We start from the raw sequence: 20,662 nt of genomic DNA on the forward strand, positions 1-20,662 counted from the left end.
ATCATCATAGTAAATTTATCATTCCTGCTAGGATAAAATGTTACTTTTAATCTTATAATGTGACATACCGTAAAATTTTTTCGAAATACCGCATCTCATAAAAACTTTTGCATAATTTATAGATGACCCATATGACTTGAGCAATTATAAATTAAAAGCGTTTGAAATTGGAAAAAGTTTCAAGATAATAAAAATATGTCTTTAAGATTTCTGCTAAAATCGAATTTTTTTATTATTTAAAAATAAATGGTAAAAGCTTACCATTTTTAACTTTACGATTCGATGGAATTTAAGTAAAAATTGTTCAATTGAAGTGTAATAAATCTTTTGATTTAATGGGGGTAAATTATTAAGCGTTTGAATATATATTTTTGGTATAATAAACATTTTTCGCTTCCATTTAAAAACTTAAAATTTTAAAGAACTTCACTTAGGGTGTTTTAATTTGAAGTTCAATTCTCTTTACTTCAAATAAAAAAATTTATAAGTGTCCGATTTTTTAAATCTCAATCACGGTCAACAATTTTTGCGAACGGGAAATTTACCGGGAATTTTTCCCCCCAATTAAAACGGCCACTCTGTATGTAGTTCAGCTCACATTTTTTTTAAATATCTGCAAAGAAGTTCCTTTGATTTTTTTAGAAGGTATTTATAGATTGTATTCATTTTCAAGCTAAGGCGTTCCTAACTTTTTTTTACTCTACTGACAGATGTTTTTGGTAGACAAACAAGGGAAATCCGATCTGGAAATGATCAAATGGTTCAGTATCTCCGATGATTTACAAGAAGTTCACAAAATAATTGAGAAGAAATATTTAAGGCTGCAACGTGGAGAAAAGGCAATCATGTCCTGAATATCAGGCATTAGTAAAATTGTATTTTGCATTAATCTTCTGACTCACCATTTTCCATTTTACATTCCTCAGGAAAAAAGAGATTTATTTTTTAAGAATCCTTTGGGCGTGTGCACAACGAGGAAGAATGTTTGCAGGGAGAGCGAAATTCAGGCATGTTTCTTGAATGAGACAATCTCAGGGATCACAATCCGTTTAATTTTTTACCTAATTTTATAAATCTTCTGAAATACCTAAAATCAAATCTTTTGACCCAATTTTCTACTATTCTCTTCCTTTTTTTTATAAAGTTTCGATTCATTTGTTAAGAATCATAAACAGAAATTCTAGACTTTAGAAAACAAGACGCTCTTTAAAAGAGATTCTTTTTAATGATGCCAATTTCAAATATTTCTAAACGATTTATTTTCTAATTTTGTATATTTGAAGGACAATCAAGAGAATTGTTTTAAATTAAATAAATTTATGTGCTATATTAAATTTATTTTGAAACGCTTTAAATTCCTAAAATTGCATGAGTAAATATATTGCATTTAAAAAAACGATTAATTTCTTATCAAATAGTTGAATTTTTAATGAAAAAAATGAAATTTTAATTAAGAAGATGAATTTTTCTTACTATAAATCTGATTTTTTAAACAAAATAATCAAATTTGAAATCAAGAAGATAATTCTGCAAACAAAAAATGAGTTTTTAACTAAGCAGTTCAACTTTTAGGCAAATAGTTGAATTTTCATCCAGAAAAAGGGAACTCATGACGAAAAAAGTAATAATTGATACTAAGTTTTTAAACATTTTTTTTAATTTTTTACACAGAAGATTTCCTACACATAATTTTATATTGTTTAATACTATTATTTTTTCCCTGCACAAAATATTTTCTACACAGAATATATATAATAATAAATTTGTAGATCTTTTTCAAATGCACAATTTTTGTTCTGTCATCTTTCATCGTATTTTGCACAGTTTGGCCAAATAATGTAATTTTTTTATTTTTCATTATTTTTTATGCTGTCAAAATTGGAATGTTTGATTTATCAAGAAAATTCGAAAAGTTATTATGATAATCTTGTAGGGCATTCAAAAAGCAACAATTTTCTTTTTTCGACTGTTCTTCATATCGTGCGTTATTTGGCTTAAAATGTTTATTTTCGTATGTTTTTTGGAATTTTGTAAATGCTACAACTCTGGTAATTTTTGATTTTATGAAAAAAGTCATAAGGATAAATTCTTCGAATTTTTGAATACTATGAGAATTTTTTAATTAAAAAAAAGTGGTCTCAAAAATATCCAAAATGTGCCCACTTTTTGAATTTTTATCCAAAATGGCTAGCTAACGAAAGTGACCTTTAGTTTAAGACACTAAACGAGTGTATCAAAGGCCAATCAAATAGATTAATTTTTTCAAAAGTTGTTGTGGAAACAGATACACATACATACAAACAAACAGAAATACAGACAGAGAGACAAATTCGTAAAAACCTGTTTTTCGGATTCAGGGTGTCTCAAAACGTAGACATTTGACAAAAACTAGGAGGGGGGAGGGTCAAAGTTTACACAAATCTAATACCTTCTCTGATGAGAATTTAAAAATCGAAAATTCGTATTTTGAGCTAAATGATGTAAGAAACTAAAGAAAGTTGTTAGAAAGAATTCAACCTTTTAAAAAGTGCTAAACAAATTCTTTAGGTATTTTTTGTCAGAACTTGTCTTTTATTTAATTATCGTAATTAGATCGTCTAAAACCGAAAATTTTAATATTTTTTCAAAAGAGGCGAGATACGTAAAAATTCTAAAATTATACTTAGTCCGGACTTTTTTGTTACACATTATTATATAATAATAATAGTATTAAACAATATAAAATTATGTGTAGGAAATCTTCTATGCAGAAAAAATGTTGTGTAAGAAAAATATAACAGTATTCAATTTTGTGTAGGAAAAATTTTGTGCAGAAAAACTTTCGCGTTGGAAAAATATTTCCTACAGATAATTTAATACTGTTATATTTTTCCTACACAAAACTTTTTCTGCAACAAAGTTTTCCTACACAGAATTTAATATTGTTAAATACTTTTATTTCTTTCCTACACAAAATATTTTCTACAGAAAATTTTTCCTACACAGAATTTAATAGTGTTATATTTTACGTAGAAAATATTTTGTGTAGGAAATAAATAAAAGTATTTAACAATATTAAATTCTGTGTAGGAAAAATTTTTTGTAGAAAAAATATAACAGTATTAAATTCTGTGTAGGAAATATTTTGTGTAGGAAAAACATGATCAGTAAAGTTGTGTACAAAAAGTAATTTGTAGTCGAATAAAAAACGAATTCTTAACAAAATAGCTCTTTTTTCGACCAGAGATGAACTTACAATTACAATCACGAATCTTCAATTAAAACAAAAATAATGTTCTATAAATTAGTTCAACTTTTAGCCAAGTAGTTGAATTTTCATCTAAAAAAATACGAATTCTCAATAAAAAAATTTATATTTTGACAAAAAAGATTTTTGTTTGAATTGAAAACTTTGAAGTAAAAGTAGTTATTTTTTCAACAAAAGTGTTAATTTTCAACTATAAGGAATAATCTAAAACCAAAAAAAATAAATAAATTTTGACCGATTTAGTTCAAATTAAAACCAAGTATTTGAATTTTCATTAAAAATTATGAATTCGCAATGAAAAATGTAGAAGTTGATATTTCAACCAATAAAGATTTCAATTTTAAATAGAAAACAGTTGAATTCATCCAAAAAATATGATTTTTAAATAAAATAGTTGAACTTTCAACCAAAAAAGATTTTTAGTCAAGAAAGTAAAAAATGCCAAAGCAAATTGCTGAGTGTTTAACCTAAAGGGACTAATTTTTAACAAAATAGGTACATTTTCAACCAGAGATGAATTTTTTACTCAACTGATGAATCGTCAACCAAAAAAAAAATTGCAACAAAGTAATTCACCTGTTAGTCAAGTAATAGTATTTTTAATAAAATAATTGAAGCCTCAACTGAAACAGATTAATTTTCTACCAAAAGAGATTAATTTTTTAGTCAAAAATTCATCATTTTAGTTCCGTTTTTGATCTTCTTACATTTTTTTCTCAAATATTTTTATCAGTACAATATGCTGAAGTGTTTAACAGATTTTTGAAAGCTATGTAAATAAAATGAAACAAAAATTACTAGAAAACTTGATAAAGAACTTGCTTCTGTTAAAGTGCAGTTTCTTTCAATATTCACGAGATATCCATAGGTATATAAAAAGTTGTTAATAATCAATGAAATCCCCCTTCAAACCCCTTTTTCAGAAAAAATCCACCATTTCACCTAAAATTGAACTACTAAACCGCTGTGATCCCTGCCATCTTAATTTATTTACATTCGGTTCTGAGGAATATGTACGTTGTATATCAATATTTTAAAACAAAGACATGTGTCTTATGAACCAAGCATACTTTGTATTTTATATTAATACCAATAAGGGAATTTAACTCAGATTTTATCTGATTTGTCACTGATCCGTAATCTCGACCTAGACTTTGACGCGACCCTAATCTACTGAACAGTTGCAATGTTTGAATTAAATTGTTATTAAATTCCTCAGTTCTATACATGAACCCATAAAATCAAGTAAATTTCGGTGTCTGTTTTCAGTACTTGGATCACATTTATAAAGAAATCATGGAGGACGAACAAACAGCACAAAAGTTTATAAAACCCGGCAGTCATAAGGGTAAAGGCCTGGCAGTCTTTACCAGCGGAGGAGATTCACAGGGTCAATAATCTTATTGTCTTTTAAAGCAATTACAAATGATCAAATTTATCATATTTTTCAAAATGATAATATCCACTGAACCATCGAAATTCTTTAACAGGAATGAATGCTGCTGTCCGCGCCGTAGTTCGTATGGGAATTTATTTAGGATGCAAGGTCTTCTTTATCAAAGAAGGCTACCAAGGAATGGTGGATGGTGGAGAACATATAGTGGAAGCCACATGGTCTTCCGTCTCTTGCATAATTCACAGAGTAATGATAAAACTGATCTTTAAATATTAAAGTTTCTAGGATAAAATTACATCCCCTTTTTGTGTCGTTTTTTTTTTTGTGTATTTTAGGGTGGAACCGTTATAGGATCAGCTCGTTGCATGGACTTTAAAGAACGAGCAGGGCGCAAAAAGGCAGCGAAAAATTTAGTGACTCGGGGAATCACGAATTTGGTCGTCATCGGAGGTGACGGTTCTCTCACTGGTGCCAATCTCTTCAAGGAGGAATGGTCCGATCTTTTGAAGGAATTAGTCAAGGACGGTATGTCCAAAAAATTTTATATCTATATATTATCAGGGTGGCTACAGTTGAGGAAATTCCGAAAAGGCAAGAAATGTTAGGGAATCTCAGACCATTTTTTCTTTAAGAATTCCACTTTTTTCCCCTATTTTTAAGAAACTTGCTGTTTATTCTGTCGTTTAAATGCAAACTGAATTAATAGAACCCTATACAAATTTCCACCTATTTTTGGTTGAAATTTAGTTGCTTGTAATTTAGTTGCTTGTAATTAAAATGTAAACTGCTATATTTTTGTTTCGGAATTCATCTCTTTTGGTTAATAGTTCTACTATTTCGTTGGAAATTTTATTATTTTGATGAAAATTCGAGTGGTTGAAGGTCGATGATCCTTATTAAAATTTCATTTTTTGGTTGAATATTCATCATTTTAGTAGAAAATTTGTTAGAAATTCAACTATTACATTTTTCTATCTGAATTCATTGTTTTGTTTGTTTGTTTTTTGTTTGAAAATTTAATTACTTGGTTGAAACCTGAAATATTTATTAAAAATTTATTTTACTGGTAGAAGATTGAACTATTTTATTAAAAATTAGTGTTTTTTAAGTTTGAAAATTAATTTTTTTCACTGAAAATTTAAATATTGAATTTTTTGTTGAAAATTAATCGTTTTTATTTGAAAATTGAACTATTTAGTTGAAAATGATCTTTTTTAATTTAGAATTTAATTTCTTTCGTAGAAAATTCATCTTGTTGGCTTGAAAACTCCACTTTTTTGTTGAAAATTCGTCTTTAAAATGAAAATAGTATTATTTTGTTATAAAATTCAACTATTTGGTTGAAAATTTAACAATTTTCTAGAGAATTCGTTTTGTGTGTGTGTGTGTGTGTGGAAAATTAATTTTTTCAACTAAAAATTCAACGGTTCTATTTTAAAATGAATATTCATCGGTTTTAGTTGATAATTCAAGTATTGCCTTTTTCTATTTAAATTGTTATTATTTTTTTTATGAAAATTATTTTTTTTTATACTGAAAATTAAACTATGGCATTTTTTATAAAAAATTTGTTTTTTAACTTTAAAATTACACTTTTTTGTTGAAAATTCTATTATTTTGGTAGAAAATTCAGCTACTTGATTGAAAGTTCAAGTAGTTTGTTAAAAAATTAATTTATCTCGTTGAAGATTCATCATTTTAATTGAGATTTCGTTTTTTTTCTAAATTATTTTTCAACTGAAAATGTAACTATCGTATTTTTGGTTGGAAATTGATCGTTTTTAATTTTTAAATTCAACTATTTGGTTGAAAATCAACTTTTTTGTTGAAAATTCAACTGTTTTATACAAAATTAGTATTTTTGGCTTGGATATTTCACTCTTCTGTTGAAAATTCGTCTCTTTTTTGTTGAATTTTAATCTTTTTTGGTTAAAAATACAACTGTTTGGTGAAAAAGTAATCTCATTTGGTCGAGGATTCAACTGTTTTGTTAAAAAATCATCTTTTTTGTTTGAATTCAACTGCTTTTTATTTAAAATAAAATCTTTGTAGGTAGAAATATCAACTATTTCATTTTCAATTTATAATTTTCGGTTAAATCAAACAGTTTTTTGCTTAAAAGTAAAATTTGGTTTGGTTGAAATATTACCTACTTGATTAGTTTAAAATTTAACTAGTTTGTTGTAATTTTAATTATTTTATAAAATTCAACTATTTTATTTAAAAAACTCATCTTTCTGGGTCGAAAATGTAACTGTTTTGTTGAACATTCGTCTTTTTGGATAGAAAGATCGTCCTTTTGGATTGAAAATTAATCTGTTGGTTAGGTTAATAATTCAACTTTCTACTTAAAAATTCAACTATTTTTTTGTTGAAAATTTGTCCCTACTGCTTAAAATTTTGTCTTTTTGGGTAAAGAATTCAAGTATTTAGTTGATAATTAACAGGAAAAAAAAGGAAAAGTACCGGAAAATGATTATGAATTTATTTTTTACCTTGAATTTTCTTAATTTTCAGTTGAAAAATATATTCAATCGATTCAGATGTTCCTTGAAGACTCATGACAGTTTTAAGATATATAATTTATAATTTTTCCGTTTTCAAAATTAAAAATATAGTTTTGTGTGTTGGTCCAATTTTTAATAAAGAATTACAGTCGTTTTGGTTAAAAGTTCATCTTTAGATTGAAAATTTTACTATTCCGTTAAAAATTAAACTATTTTGATGAAAAATCACCTCTCTTGCTTGAAAGTTCAACTATTTGGTTGAAAATACAACTGATTTTAGTTAAAGGTTTTTTTTTTTTTTGAAAGATCCTTCCATTTGTTGAAAGATCATCTCGGTAGGTTGAACATTAAATTAATTTATTGAAAGTTCATTTTTGTGGGTTAAAGATTCCACTATTTTGTTGAAAATGTGTCCCTTTTGCTTGCGTTTTATATTTATTGTTAGAAAATGCAGCTGTTTCGTTAATAATTAATAATATTTTTTTGTTTGTTAAAAATGTGATCATTTGTTTAAAAATTTATCTTTGCAGTTTGAAAATGCAACTATTTTCTTAAAAATTGAACTATTTTCATGAAAATTCGTTGGTTGTAAATGCACATTTTTTGTCTAAATTTTATATTTTGTTGTTAAAAATTCAACTATTTGGTTGAAAAATTAAAATAATATTCATTTTCCTATCTTTCTGAAAAAATCAGTGGAATTATCAAGTTTTGAGAACATTTTGGGCTGTGAAAAGTCTGGAATTTTCAATAAACTGAAATTGAAGTTTATAATGACTGTTGCCCCTAAAACTATTTAAGATCACTTTATAGACAAATATTTTTTTGCATTAACATTATTGTTCTCCTAAATATAAGGTTGTTTTTATATCTGAAAGAAAACTTTAAGCTGGTCAAAGAAAATGAGAAATTGGTCCGGGAAAGTTAGAGAATTTCAAAATTGGGATTTTGTAGCAACCCTGATTATGATAAATTATGGGAAAACATGCTGAAAGTTCTAAATCTGACATTTATTCTAGGTGAGCTAACACCCGAACAAGGTGAAAAATGTTCACATCTTCACATCGTCGGATTGGTGGGTTCTATCGATAATGATTTCTGCGGTACTGACATGACTATCGGTACGGATTCGGCTCTTCACAGAATTATTGAGAGCATTGATGCCATCGTCAGTACAGCATATTCTCATCAACGAACATTCATTATGGAAGTCATGGGTCGTCACTGCGGGTAAGTTACTATTTTTTTCTTTTTTAATTTAGACAAAAATCTTTATTAATAGAAGAAGGAATTGTACAAAAATAGGGTTCTCTGGCTGATAGTATATTTGATTACACTTTTATTTTGGTCGGTCTCGTTCTATTTTGAGCAGTCGCACTTCTTCATTTTAAAAAGTTCTGACTTTGGTTAGGTACCTGGCAATTGTGGGTGCTTTAGCCGCCGAGGCAGACTACATGTTCATCCCAGAATGCCCGCCCCCCACCGACTGGCCTGTAAAACTTTGTAAAAAGTTGGAGCAGGCATGTCAATGAAATTTTTTATCGAAATTCTCGTCCATGTCCTTTTTCTGACCCGATTATTTGTTACCCAGACTAACTTAACTTAAAGAATTACTAACGATAAGTTTGGAGATGTTGTTGCTTTGAACTACTAAGTATCGTTTGTATTCTGCGTTTTCAATTAGTTTAGAGATTACTGTTGTGTCGAACGTAAGAGACATCTTTTACGAAACGATTATTCAAATAAGTGGATAGATTGCACAGACCTCTGACTCACTAGCTTAATTTTCGAATCAAAAAGATTAATTTTTTAGTGAAAAATACGAGTTCTCAACGTAGTACATACATTTTTAACCAGACAGTTCAATTTTAAACTAAGAGGATTAATTTTCTACTAATAAAAGGAATTGTCAATAAAATACATACATTTTTAACGAAATAGTTGAATTTTCAAAAAAATAGTTTGAGCAATAGGTGTGATGTTAGTCCAAATTTTACTTTAATAATTTTTAGTTTATATTTTTTTCGATTATAAAATGTATTATCTAAATAGTTGAATTTGAGTGGGACGATGGTCGTGGGGACTAAAGCGTAGGCTTTGGATCCACTCCTTCGGCTTGCGGGTTCGATTCCTCGCCTCCTCGCACTCTGGAAGAGTCTCGGCGTCCCAATGCGATGAACACTAGCCTAGCAAGGGGGAAGTTGTTCATGTCCGGAGAGTCCGTGGGACCGAGTACCTCTAGAGAAAAAGGTTTTTCTCTAAGTACTTGAAGCTGTTGGCTCTTGGTGGTTCGGAACCCACCTTAAACTGTAGGTCCCCCTTCCAGTACCAAGTAAGTGTGTGGGGGGTGTGTAAAGGAATAGAGAAGAAGATGCAAGAAAAATGTTTAAACCCTTAGGGGACACATTTAGAAGCTTCCATTCCAAATAGTTGAATTTTGAAACTAAGAAAGGTACATTATCAACCAAACTCATCCATTTTTAACCAAATTGTTGAACTTTCAACCAAGAAGGTTAATTTTCTAATAAAAAGCTTAATTTTAAACAAATCACAAACATTTTCAACTAATAAATAGTTTAAGCAATGGATGTGATGTTAGTCCAAATTTTATTTTATTAATTTTATTTTATATTTTTTCGTTTTTAAAATTTGTTGACTAAACAGTTGAATTTTGAAGCTAAAAAAGATGCAGTTTTAACCAAAAATGGAGTATTTAAATTTTCTTCGAGGAGAAATAATTTAAATAAACAAAAAATTCTACATGAAAGTGTAATTTTTTACCATGTAGCCGGGTGAGCGGAAGATCGTAGTGTTTGATTTTTGTTTTAAGAGACGTCGTATCTCGCTCGCGGTTTCAAAGCGAGATACGACGTCTTTTCAAACAAAAATCAAACAGTATCTTCTTCCGCTCACCCATCGATATAGTTGAATTTTATACCAAATTGTTGAATTTTCAATAAAAAAGTTAATTTACTACCAATAAGTCGATTTTTCAAACAAAAAATTAAACTTTTTGTTAACAAAATTAATTTTTAACGAAAAAAAATACGAAACTTAAACATAAACGATGAATCTTCAACCAAAAAACTAAATTTTCACAAAAAGTATGTAGTTCAACATTTTATCCAGTTGTTGAATTTTCAACCATCAAAGAATAATTCTCATCGAAAAATTTAATATTAGATATTGCAAACAAAAAAAATTTCATTTTCAATCAAAAATAGTTGAATTGAAACAAAAAAGACAAATTTTTAACTAAAAATGTGAATTTTCAAACCAGAAGTTTAATTTTATACTAAAAAGTCAGACTTTTTAACAAAACACATGAATTTTTAACCAAATAGTTGAATTTTCAAGAAAATAGTTATATTTTCAGTTTAAAAAATTAGTTTTTAACGATAAAAACTTAATTTTCAACTTGAGTGGTAAATCTTTAATAACAAAAAATGCATTTTTAACCCAGGAGATTCATTTTCTACCAAAAAGGACGTATATTTAACAAAATAGATGAATTTAAAAAAAAAGAAAATTATTTTTTGACGAAAAATTTAATAGTTGATACTTCAACCAAAAAAATTAAATAGTAGACTTTTCACCTCAAAAGAATGAACTTTCAACTAAAAATATTTGAATTTCCTTGTTATAGACTAAATAATATCATTTTAAATAAACATAGAAAATCATTTTTATACATGAATAATTTTATGAAACTATTTTGATACTATTTTTAAACATCTTTGATACTATTTACATTATTTACTACCAATAAGTTGATTTTTTAACAAAATAGTTAAATTTTCAATTAAGAATATTAATTTTTAACGAAAAAAAAAATATTTTTAACTGAAGTAATGAACCTTTAACCAACAATTTAAATTTTGACAAAAAGTATGTAGTTCAACTTCTTATCAAGTAGTTGAATTTTCAACCAACAAAGATTAATTCTCCACGAAAAAGGTAATATTAGATATTTTAACCCAAATAATTTGTATTTGTAATCAAAAACATATGAATTGAAAAAAAAGAATTTTTAACTTTAAAAAATGACTTTTCAACGCAGAAGTGTATTTAATACTAAAAAGTCCAACTTTTGACCACATAAATGTAATAAATGATTTTATCACAAAAAATATTTTAATTTAAAGTTCAAAACTGTTGGATTTAACCAATAAAGATGATTTTTCAACAAAATAGTTCAATTTTCTACCAAATGGGTTAAAATTTCAGTTAAAAAAATTATTTAAAAAAAAATACATTTCTTTCAAATTAGTTCAATTTTTAATAAAGTAGTTGAATTCTCAACGAAAAATGTTCATATTTCAACCAGAAAATGTAATAGTTCATGTTCCGTTAAAAAATGTAAAAGAAAACAATGAACTTTCAATAACAATATTTGGATCTTCTTGTTATAGACTGAAAAATAACATTTTAAATAGACATTGAAGAGCATTTTTAATACATACAAAATTTAATGATACTATTTTTCGATTTTTGACGCTATTTACACTATTTTTGGTCTCTGAAGTGAGTCCGAGATCTGATTGTATTTTTTTCACTAACGTCCCTCCACAGCATGCCCTGTGAGCTTTATTACTCCTCGTCATTCGGCCATTTTTTTATTCTGTCAATAGTGTTGGGAATGACCTCATGAAGTATCTCGTGCTTTTATTCCCGAATTTCCGCCAATTGATGACTGGGTCAAGGAGATTTGAAGCTCTGCTACTGGCGCATTTGTAATATCAATACCCCAAGGATAAGCTATTCAGTCTTGAATACTTTAACCCGTGACCTCAAGTGATATCATTCACTCTTAATTTCGCAGAAGATTAGTCTCAGGATATATTTTAAAGGGTAATTTAGAAAAATTGGGATACAAATTTGTTTGAGGCTACTGGATCGCAACGGACGATGAATTTTCTAAGGGAGGAAAAGTACCGGAATATGATTATGACTTTATTTTTTACCTTGAATTTTCTTAATTTTCAGTTGAAAAATATATTCAATCGATTCAGATGTTCCTTGAAGACTCATGACAGTCTTAAGATATATAATTTATAATTTTTCCGTTTTCAAAATTAAAAATATAGTTTTGTGTGTTGTTCCAATTTTTAATAAAGAATTACAGTCATTTTGACTTGAAACAGGGAATTTACGAAAAGAATTATAATTCTAAATTGCGAAATAGAATTTCAGTAAAGACATTTCATTTCAAGTTTGGGACAGTTAATTTCCGTGAAGAATTATAATTTTTACTTTGAAACACATAATTTTAATAAAGAATCATAATTTTAATTCAGGGACCAGGAATTTCCATAAAGAATTATAACTTAGCTTTTGTGACAGAAAATTTCGTAAAATCGTAGATCGGGAAATTTGGTCAAATAATTTTAATTCTGATTTATAAAAAGAGAATTTCCAAAATCAATGCCTTTTTCAACTCAGAATTTGTCAGATTTTGAAATTTTCTTGTTCCAAATTCGAATTTTGTTTGATATAAAAATTATTTTTTTTTTTAAATAAAAATTTGCTGGAATTTGAAACTTCTTTCTTCCGAATTTTAGAAGAAGGGAGTTACTATATTTCTGAAATATAATAGAAAAAGTTGTAAATAATATAATTTTGACCGGGAAAAGAGGATGTTTGGAAATAAAAATATATATGTGACTTGGAACACGGAATTTTATTAAGGAGTTATAATTTAGACTTGAGGATCGAGAATTCTGATTTTATAGGGAAACAAAGAAATGCAATATATGAAAAGATTCCCGTAAAATTATAATTTTGAGTTCGGAACAGGGAATTTTGTAAAACTTTATAATTTTGTCTCGTAACAGGTAATTTTTTACATGGGACAACAAATTTTAGAAAATAATTTTAATTCTACAAAAGGGGAATTTACAAAAACAATTCGTATTCTTATTTTTTCAATTTAACAATTTTTTTTTTCAAATAAAAATTTTCCAGAATTTGAAACATCCCTCTCCCCAATTAAAATAATATATGTAATAGGGAGTTAATCTATTTCTGAATTATAATAGAAAATGTTTTAAACAAATACAATTCTGATTTAAAAAAGAGCATTTTTTGGAAATAAATATACTTTTTGGCAGGGAATTTTCGTAAACAATTATAATTTAGATTTTGAGACAAGGAATTCCTGCAAAGAATTTTTATTCAGAAGAAACGAATTAAACAAATATTCCTGCTCACATTCAGAATTATTATTATTTTACCAAATTATTTTCTTTTTTTTAAATCAGATTTGCAATTCTTATGACCAAAAATTATCTGATATTCTAACTTAGAATTATAAATCTTTTCTAAAATTGTTTGAAATGATTCAAATCTTTTGAATTCTTTTTAACTGACTCAGAAAAATTAACAATTCACTGGGATAAAACCGGTACATCTCCGGGAACTTGAAATCATCAAGCGGTCCTGATTTCGGATTGAAACGTTATAAAGTAGACAACTTCAGATAATTCAATTTTTAAGATTCATAAATAGTCAATGTCAAGTTTTTTGTTTAAAAGTTACGAATTTTTTATTTAGCAATTGTTATTACATTTTTTTCAACGACGTGCCAAGGCTCATCCCAAAGTATTTGTGATACGATCACCGAATTTCGATGAGCCTAAACACATACTTGTTTTTAACTGAAAAAAATGGTATTAAATTTCAAGCATTTTAATTTTACAATATAAATAAAAATGATTGAATTCAAAAAGTATAAAGCGCAATTTTACAATTATTATTTAGTTCAGATAATTAAATTTTACAATCCCTATTCAAATATTTTCCAAGTTTAAACGGAATTTATAATTGCTTAGTTTTTGATGATATCATTCAGTTTACAAATAATTTAATTTCAACGTTTTTAGAATACTTTAAAAGAAGGTTTATAATGTACATCATTTTTGAGTAAAAATTATCCAGTTTAAACGAATTGAATGTAACATATTTTATTTTATTAATCTTAATATTTAAATACCCAGTCCGGAAAGTTACAGGTTTAAAAATGAAGATTTTTAAAGCTTTTTCAAAATGCTTACATTTTACAATTATAATATAATTTTAATATAAATTTTTGTATGGGAAGGGTAACATGAATCTCTATTTTTATTTTAATATATATTTAAGTAATTGAGATTAAAAAATTATTAAATTCGTAACGCTTTGAATTTGTTATTGTTTAATTTGAAATATTTAGAATCAAAAAGTTTTTAGTTTTAAATGGTTAGTACTAAAATGATTTTAAGTTAATTGAAAACTTCTAAATTCAAATTCTTTCTAAAAATTTTATTTTGAAAGTTAGAAATGTCTAATTTTAAACTTTAGAATTAAACATTTTGAAATTAGTAGGCTTACAATTTTTAACTGTATATTATAGATCGCTTTAGGTTAAAGTCGATGAATTTAAAATGTTTTAATATCAACTCTAAATGTTTGGAATTTAGATGAATTATATTTTGAATGCTTTCATTTGTAATTTTTTATTATATATTATATTCTTATAAAAAATATTGGCAAATTTTATAGATGAGAAAAATCGTCACAGTAACAATATAAGAACTTACAATTTTGTAAAAAAATATATACTTGCTAGTCAAATAATAATGACAATCCTGAGTTAGAAGTTAGATTATTAAAACCTTTTAACCTAAATTAACGCAATTACACCATTTAATCAAACTGTTAAAAAACTGCATTATATTACTTTAAAAAAACGGTCAATTGAATGAGATTATTTTAAATATTTTTAGCCAACTTCAAATCTATCTTAATATTAAACTTGATTTAATATTTACGCGCACTATTTTTTGTAAATGGACATTTTTATTTAAAAAATACATATAGTATGAGCTAGAGCCTTCAGTTAGGTTTACCATTCCAGTTACCTCGCTCTGGTGGCAGCTATTTGTTGCGAAGCTGACTTCGTCTTCATTCCAGAGTGGCCGCCTGAGAGGGATTGGCCGAACAAGCTCTGCAAAAAATTATTGCAGGTTCGATAACGACATTTTTTTATCTCAGATTATACGCGAAAACTTGGTGCAGGTGAATTGAGTCCGTAATTCCCATATTGCGTATAAATTGAGTCCCGGGATTTAAACCTGATTTCTTGGGCCAGTCTTTCTGGGTTCTAAATTAATTAATTAATATTTTTTTCTACCAATATAGATTAAGTTCTAAAAAATACATTGATTTTTAAAGAAATATTTGAATTTTTTAAATAATGTTTAACCTTATAGTTAAATTTTCAACCAAAGTGTTAAATCTTTGATCCAAGAAAATAAATTCGCAACGATAATTGTAATAGTTATTATTTGGATAAACAAATATTGTTTTGAATCAAAAATATTTGAATTAAACCAAAAATATGAATTTTTAACAAAATATTTAATTTTCAACCCAAGAAAGATAAATTTTCAACCAAATAAATGAACTTTTAACTAAAAAAAATATTAAGCAAACATGCAATAGCTACATTTTGAGATAAAAAAAATGAATTTTCAACAAAATACTTATATTTTCAACAAAAAAGTATTTTAACCAAAAATAGAATAGTTTCATTTTCAGTAAAAAAAAAAATAATTTTCAGGTGAATAAAATAATTTTTCAGCGATATAGTTAAATTTTCAATCTAACATTAATTTTCAGCCAAAAAGATTAAATTTTTGTCAAAAAATAGCAATTTTCTACAAAAAAAATTATTTTTTAACAAAAAAGACATTTTTTCCACAAAATACATGATTTTTCTACTAAAAACAGATAAATTTTTAACAAAAAATAGAATATTTAAATTTTCAGTTAGAAGAATATATTTTCAAGCCGAAAAAGATACAGAATTTTCGACAAAAAATAATTAATTTTCACCCAAAAAGATGAAGTTTTAACTAATTTGACTACTTTTCTACCAAGAGACGAATTTTCAACACAACAGTTGAATTTTAACCTAAAATAGATAAATTTTGAACTTGAAAAGAATAGTTTTACATTTTCAGTTAAAAAAATTTATTTTCAACGAAATAAAATACATTTTTTACGAAATAGTTAAATTTTCAACCAAGAAGATTACATTTCTATTAAAACTGATAAATTTTCGACAAAAAGTTAAACAAATACATTTTCAGTAACAACAAAAAAACATTTTTCAATAAAAAAACTACTTTTCAATCAATAAAATAAATTTTCAATCGAAATATTATTTTAATTAACCTTTTTTTATATTTTAATTTTTTGAGGAATTTTCAATCTCATAGTTATATTCTCAACCAAAAAGATTAATTTTCTACCAAAAATATTATATTTCAACTGAAGAAGATAAATTTTCAACCAAAAACGGAATAATTACATTTTTAATCAAAAAAATGGGTTCCCAACCAAGAAGATAAAATTTCTATCAGGTAGGATAAATTTCCAGTACAAGAACAACTAATTTGATATAAAAAATACTTATCAATCAAAGAAAGAAATTTTCAACCAAGAAGATAAATTCTCAACCAAGATTAGTTTTTTATAAATAAAAATTAATTTCTAACAAAATACATTAATTTTCGAACAAGTATTTTATTTTTTAAAGAAATGTTCATCCTAATAGTTAATTTTTTTACCAAAGAAATGAGATTTCAACCAACAAAACTAATTTTCTACCAAAAAAAGATTAATTTTTAACAAAATACAGGAATCTTTGACTGAAAAAGATAAATGTTATACCGAACATAATTAGTTAAAAAAATTAATTTGCAATGATTAAAATTTTTTAACAAAATAGGTGAATTTTGAACAAAAAAATTGGTTTTCATCTAATGTGATGAAGAATTGTTAATCAACCCAACAGTTGCATCCTTAACAAAAAATGATGCAACTTCTACCAAAATAGATGAATTTTCAACTCAAAAAGACTCAATTTCTACATTACTAAAATTATATCTCAATTCGTATGCAGTCGCGAAAACTCTTTATCTTATGACTTTCTGCCATCATTTTTCAGAAGCAGAGATACCTATTTTTTCAGTGAAAACTTTTTGCAAAAGAGTAGGACGCCGTGAGCTTGGCTTTTCATTTCATGCATGCTTTGTGAGTTTTCTAATCTTTGTAAAAAAAGTTAAACAATCATTCGCGTTTTCCATGTAATTTCTAATCAGAAACTGTTGTCTCTGCCAAATAACACGAGTGAAATTAAAATATGGATGGTACATGTTGATTGCAATTTAATTAACGAGCTAAGAAGCATGGTTTGTGTTCTAGCTTGTATTTTGCTTTTTAGTTCCTTTTATTGGCAGATGATAAAAATGAAAAAGAATAAGGTAAAGATTTTCTAATGTTCCTTATTATTTTTTATTTCTTTCCATAATATTGAAGTTTGAAAATTCTTTGTCTCGGTAACGATCTGTTTAACCAATCGTTGCAAAGTCTATAACTGCTTCAAAAAAATTTCAATTTATTTTTGTTTCCGTATTCCTATTTATTAAAGTGGCGTCATTTTTAGGAGCGTTTAACCGGCCAACGTCTTAATATCATCATCGTCGCTGAAGGAGCCGTCGATCAAAATGGAGATCCCATTACAGCAGAAAATGTAAAGAAAGTGGTCGTTGATAAATTGCAGCAAGATACCAGAATTACAGTTCTTGGTCATGTCCAACGAGGAGGAAATCCTTCCGCTTTTGACAGAGTTTTAGTAAGTATTGTTTATTAAATATTTTGGCTAGTTTTTCTTAATTTAACTAGAGTGGCCGCATGTCCGAGAGAACCGAAAAATAAGAAAAAGTCAGTGATTTTGAAGAAAAGAATAATAAAAGTCAGGGAATTTCTGTGGGAAGCACTTTAAATTACTATTAAGAATAATCAGGAGTCTATACCTATTTCTGAATCTTCCTGAATTCTTTTGAAATATTGATGGTATTTTCAAAAATTCCAAGTAATTCTTAATATACTTAATAATTAGAAGGATTTCAAAGGACTTTACAGGTCTTAGGGTATTTTTAAAAATTCCATGAAATTTTAAAGAGCTTTAAAAAGTTTTAAAGAATTCCAAAAGGTTGCGAAGGATTTAACATATTTTTTGGTATGTTAAAAAATTCCAAGGAATTTTTAATATATTAAAAAAATTTGTAGATATTTCAAAGATTTAAAAAAAAGATTTTAGGGTATTCTTAAAGCTTTCGAGGATTTTTGAAGAGCTCTAACAAGTTTTAAGGTTTTCAAAAGGTCTCAATGGATTCGAAATATTTCAGGGTATTTTAAAGTACTTCAAAGAATTTATAATATATTAAAAAATTTTGTACGTATTTTAGTCTTTTACAAATATTTTAGGGTATTTTTAAAACTAATGAGGAATTTTTAAGAGCTTACAAATTTCCTAATGGATTTCGAAAGGTTTCGAAGAATTGTAAATATTTTAGGGTATGTGAAAAGATTTCAAGGAATTTTTTATATATTTAGAAAATTTGAAGGTATTTCAAAGTTTTTAAAAAGATTTTAGGGTATCTTTAAAACTTTTGAGGAATTTTCAAGAGCTTTAAAAAGTTTCAAGGGGGTTCAAACGGTTTTAAAGGATTTTAAATTCCATGAGGATTTTAAGAATTTCCTAAAATTTCGAAAAATATGAAACGATTTTATAGACCTATACAATTTTAGGATATTTTTCACATTTCCAAAGAAATTTTATAAGATTTCTGAGGTTTCAGAAAATCTTAGATTTCATATAATTGCACGGAATTTTATCATATTTAAATGGATTTCAAAGAATTTAATCATAAGAATTGATGGATTTCATAGGATTTTGAAGATTTTCAAAGATTCTAGGATATTTAAAATTTCTCCAAAGTATTTTCAATAGATTTTAATAATTTTAAGGGACTTCAAATGATTTTAAAGATTTTACGTGATTCAAAAAGTTTCCAAGGCATTTCAAAAGTTTTTAAAAATGATCAAGGAATTTCTAAGGATTTTAATGATTTTCAGGGGTTTTAAAGAAATCCATGAGGTTTTAAAGAATGTCCTAAAATTTCGAAAGATATTAAACGATTTTATAGGTTATATAAGATTTTAGGATATTTTACATTTTCAAAGATTTTTAAATATTCCGTGTTATTTCCAAATATTTTAAAGAACTTCAAAGATTTTAGGATATTTAAAAACATTCCAAAGTAATTTCAATCGATTTTAATAATTTGAAGGGATTTCAAAGGACTTTAAAGATTTTAGGACATTATAAGAATTTTCAAGGCATTTTCTAAGGATTAAAAAATTGTCAAGGAATTTCCAAGAATATTAATGATTTTCAGGGATTTAAAAACAAATGTCACGTGGCTTTAATGAATTTGACAGAATTTCATGAGATATAAAGCGATTTTATAGGACCTGTAAGATTTTAAGATATTTTTATAGATTTCAAAAGAATTTCATCAGATTTCCGAGGGTTTCAATTATTTTAAAGGATTTTAGTAGTTCTCGAGGTATTTTAATAAAGTTTCCAGAATTTCAGGGAAAATCCTCAGATTTCATAGAATTTCACATGATTCGATCATATTTAAATGAATTTCAAAAAATGTATTCGAAATAATTGATAGATTTTGTAGGATTTCAAAGATTTTCAAATGTTCACAATTATTTCTAAAGATTCTAAAGAATTCAAAAGATTTTAGGATATTTTAAATTATTCCAAAGTATTTTTAATAGATTTTAATCTTTTTACCGGATTAAGTTTTTTTTAATTATAGGGTGTTTTTCAAATTTCTGAGGGATTTTCAAGAGCTTTAAAAAGTTTCAAGGAGTTTAAAAAAGTTTCAAAGAATTGTAAATATTGTAGGATATTTTAAAAAATTTCAAGGAATTTTCATGAGCTTCAAAACTTGCAATAATTTTCAAAACTTTTTAAAGGATATGAACTATTTAACATTTTTTTATCAATATTCCATGGCATTTTCCACTAATTTCAATAATTATTGAAATAAGGTGAAAAATGCCACAAAAAAAACAAAAGTGTCTGTGCAATTGACCAGACCTATATATTCTTATGTATTTTTCGACGCTGAATCCGAATTTGTAATAAAAAAGTAAGGGTCCAGCTACTTTTTTATGGGGTTTTGCTCGAAAAACCTCATTTTTTACGATTTTTTCATGGTTTTTTTTAAATAAAAAAAAAATAAAGAAAAATTTTATTTTTTTGACTTCAAAATCGAATTCTACGGGAAAAAATACATCGAATACCATATTTTGATTTTTTTTTACAAAAATTTCAACCCACCATACGGCGATGAAAAGGCAGAAAATCGCGAAAAGTGAAAATTTGCTTCAAATTTGATTAAAATGACATTAAAATCAAGTTTTACGATTTTAAACTGATTTATAAACATTGAGAATACTTTACTGGGGGTTTTTGAGTTCGCTGATCATGAATTTTAAGTAATTTTTTTCAAAAAACAACTCCTAGTCGGCGTAAGTGAACAATAAACGTGATAAATTGATATTTTTTTCAAAAAATCGATGTTTTGGATACTGTTCTGGAGG

General features: G+C 26.4%; 1 protein-coding gene across 1 annotated transcript in view; it reads left to right on the forward strand.

The window, feature by feature from the left end:
- Positions 1-20,662, forward strand: part of LOC117175323 (ATP-dependent 6-phosphofructokinase) — a 52,517-nt gene that overhangs the window by 4,680 nt on the left and 27,175 nt on the right. The window contains exons 2-7 of the mRNA XM_033365032.1: positions 4,517-4,637; positions 4,738-4,889; positions 4,979-5,168; positions 8,170-8,380; positions 15,045-15,153; positions 17,640-17,828. Coding sequence (XP_033220923.1) covers positions 4,544-4,637; positions 4,738-4,889; positions 4,979-5,168; positions 8,170-8,380; positions 15,045-15,153; positions 17,640-17,828 — 945 coding nt within the window. The 5' untranslated portion in view covers positions 4,517-4,543. The remainder of the gene's footprint in view (positions 1-4,516; positions 4,638-4,737; positions 4,890-4,978; positions 5,169-8,169; positions 8,381-15,044; positions 15,154-17,639; positions 17,829-20,662) is intronic.

Source organism: Belonocnema kinseyi, chromosome 6, assembly GCF_010883055.1.
Source record: "Belonocnema kinseyi isolate 2016_QV_RU_SX_M_011 chromosome 6, B_treatae_v1, whole genome shotgun sequence".
NCBI classification, from domain to species: domain Eukaryota; kingdom Metazoa; phylum Arthropoda; class Insecta; order Hymenoptera; family Cynipidae; genus Belonocnema; species Belonocnema kinseyi.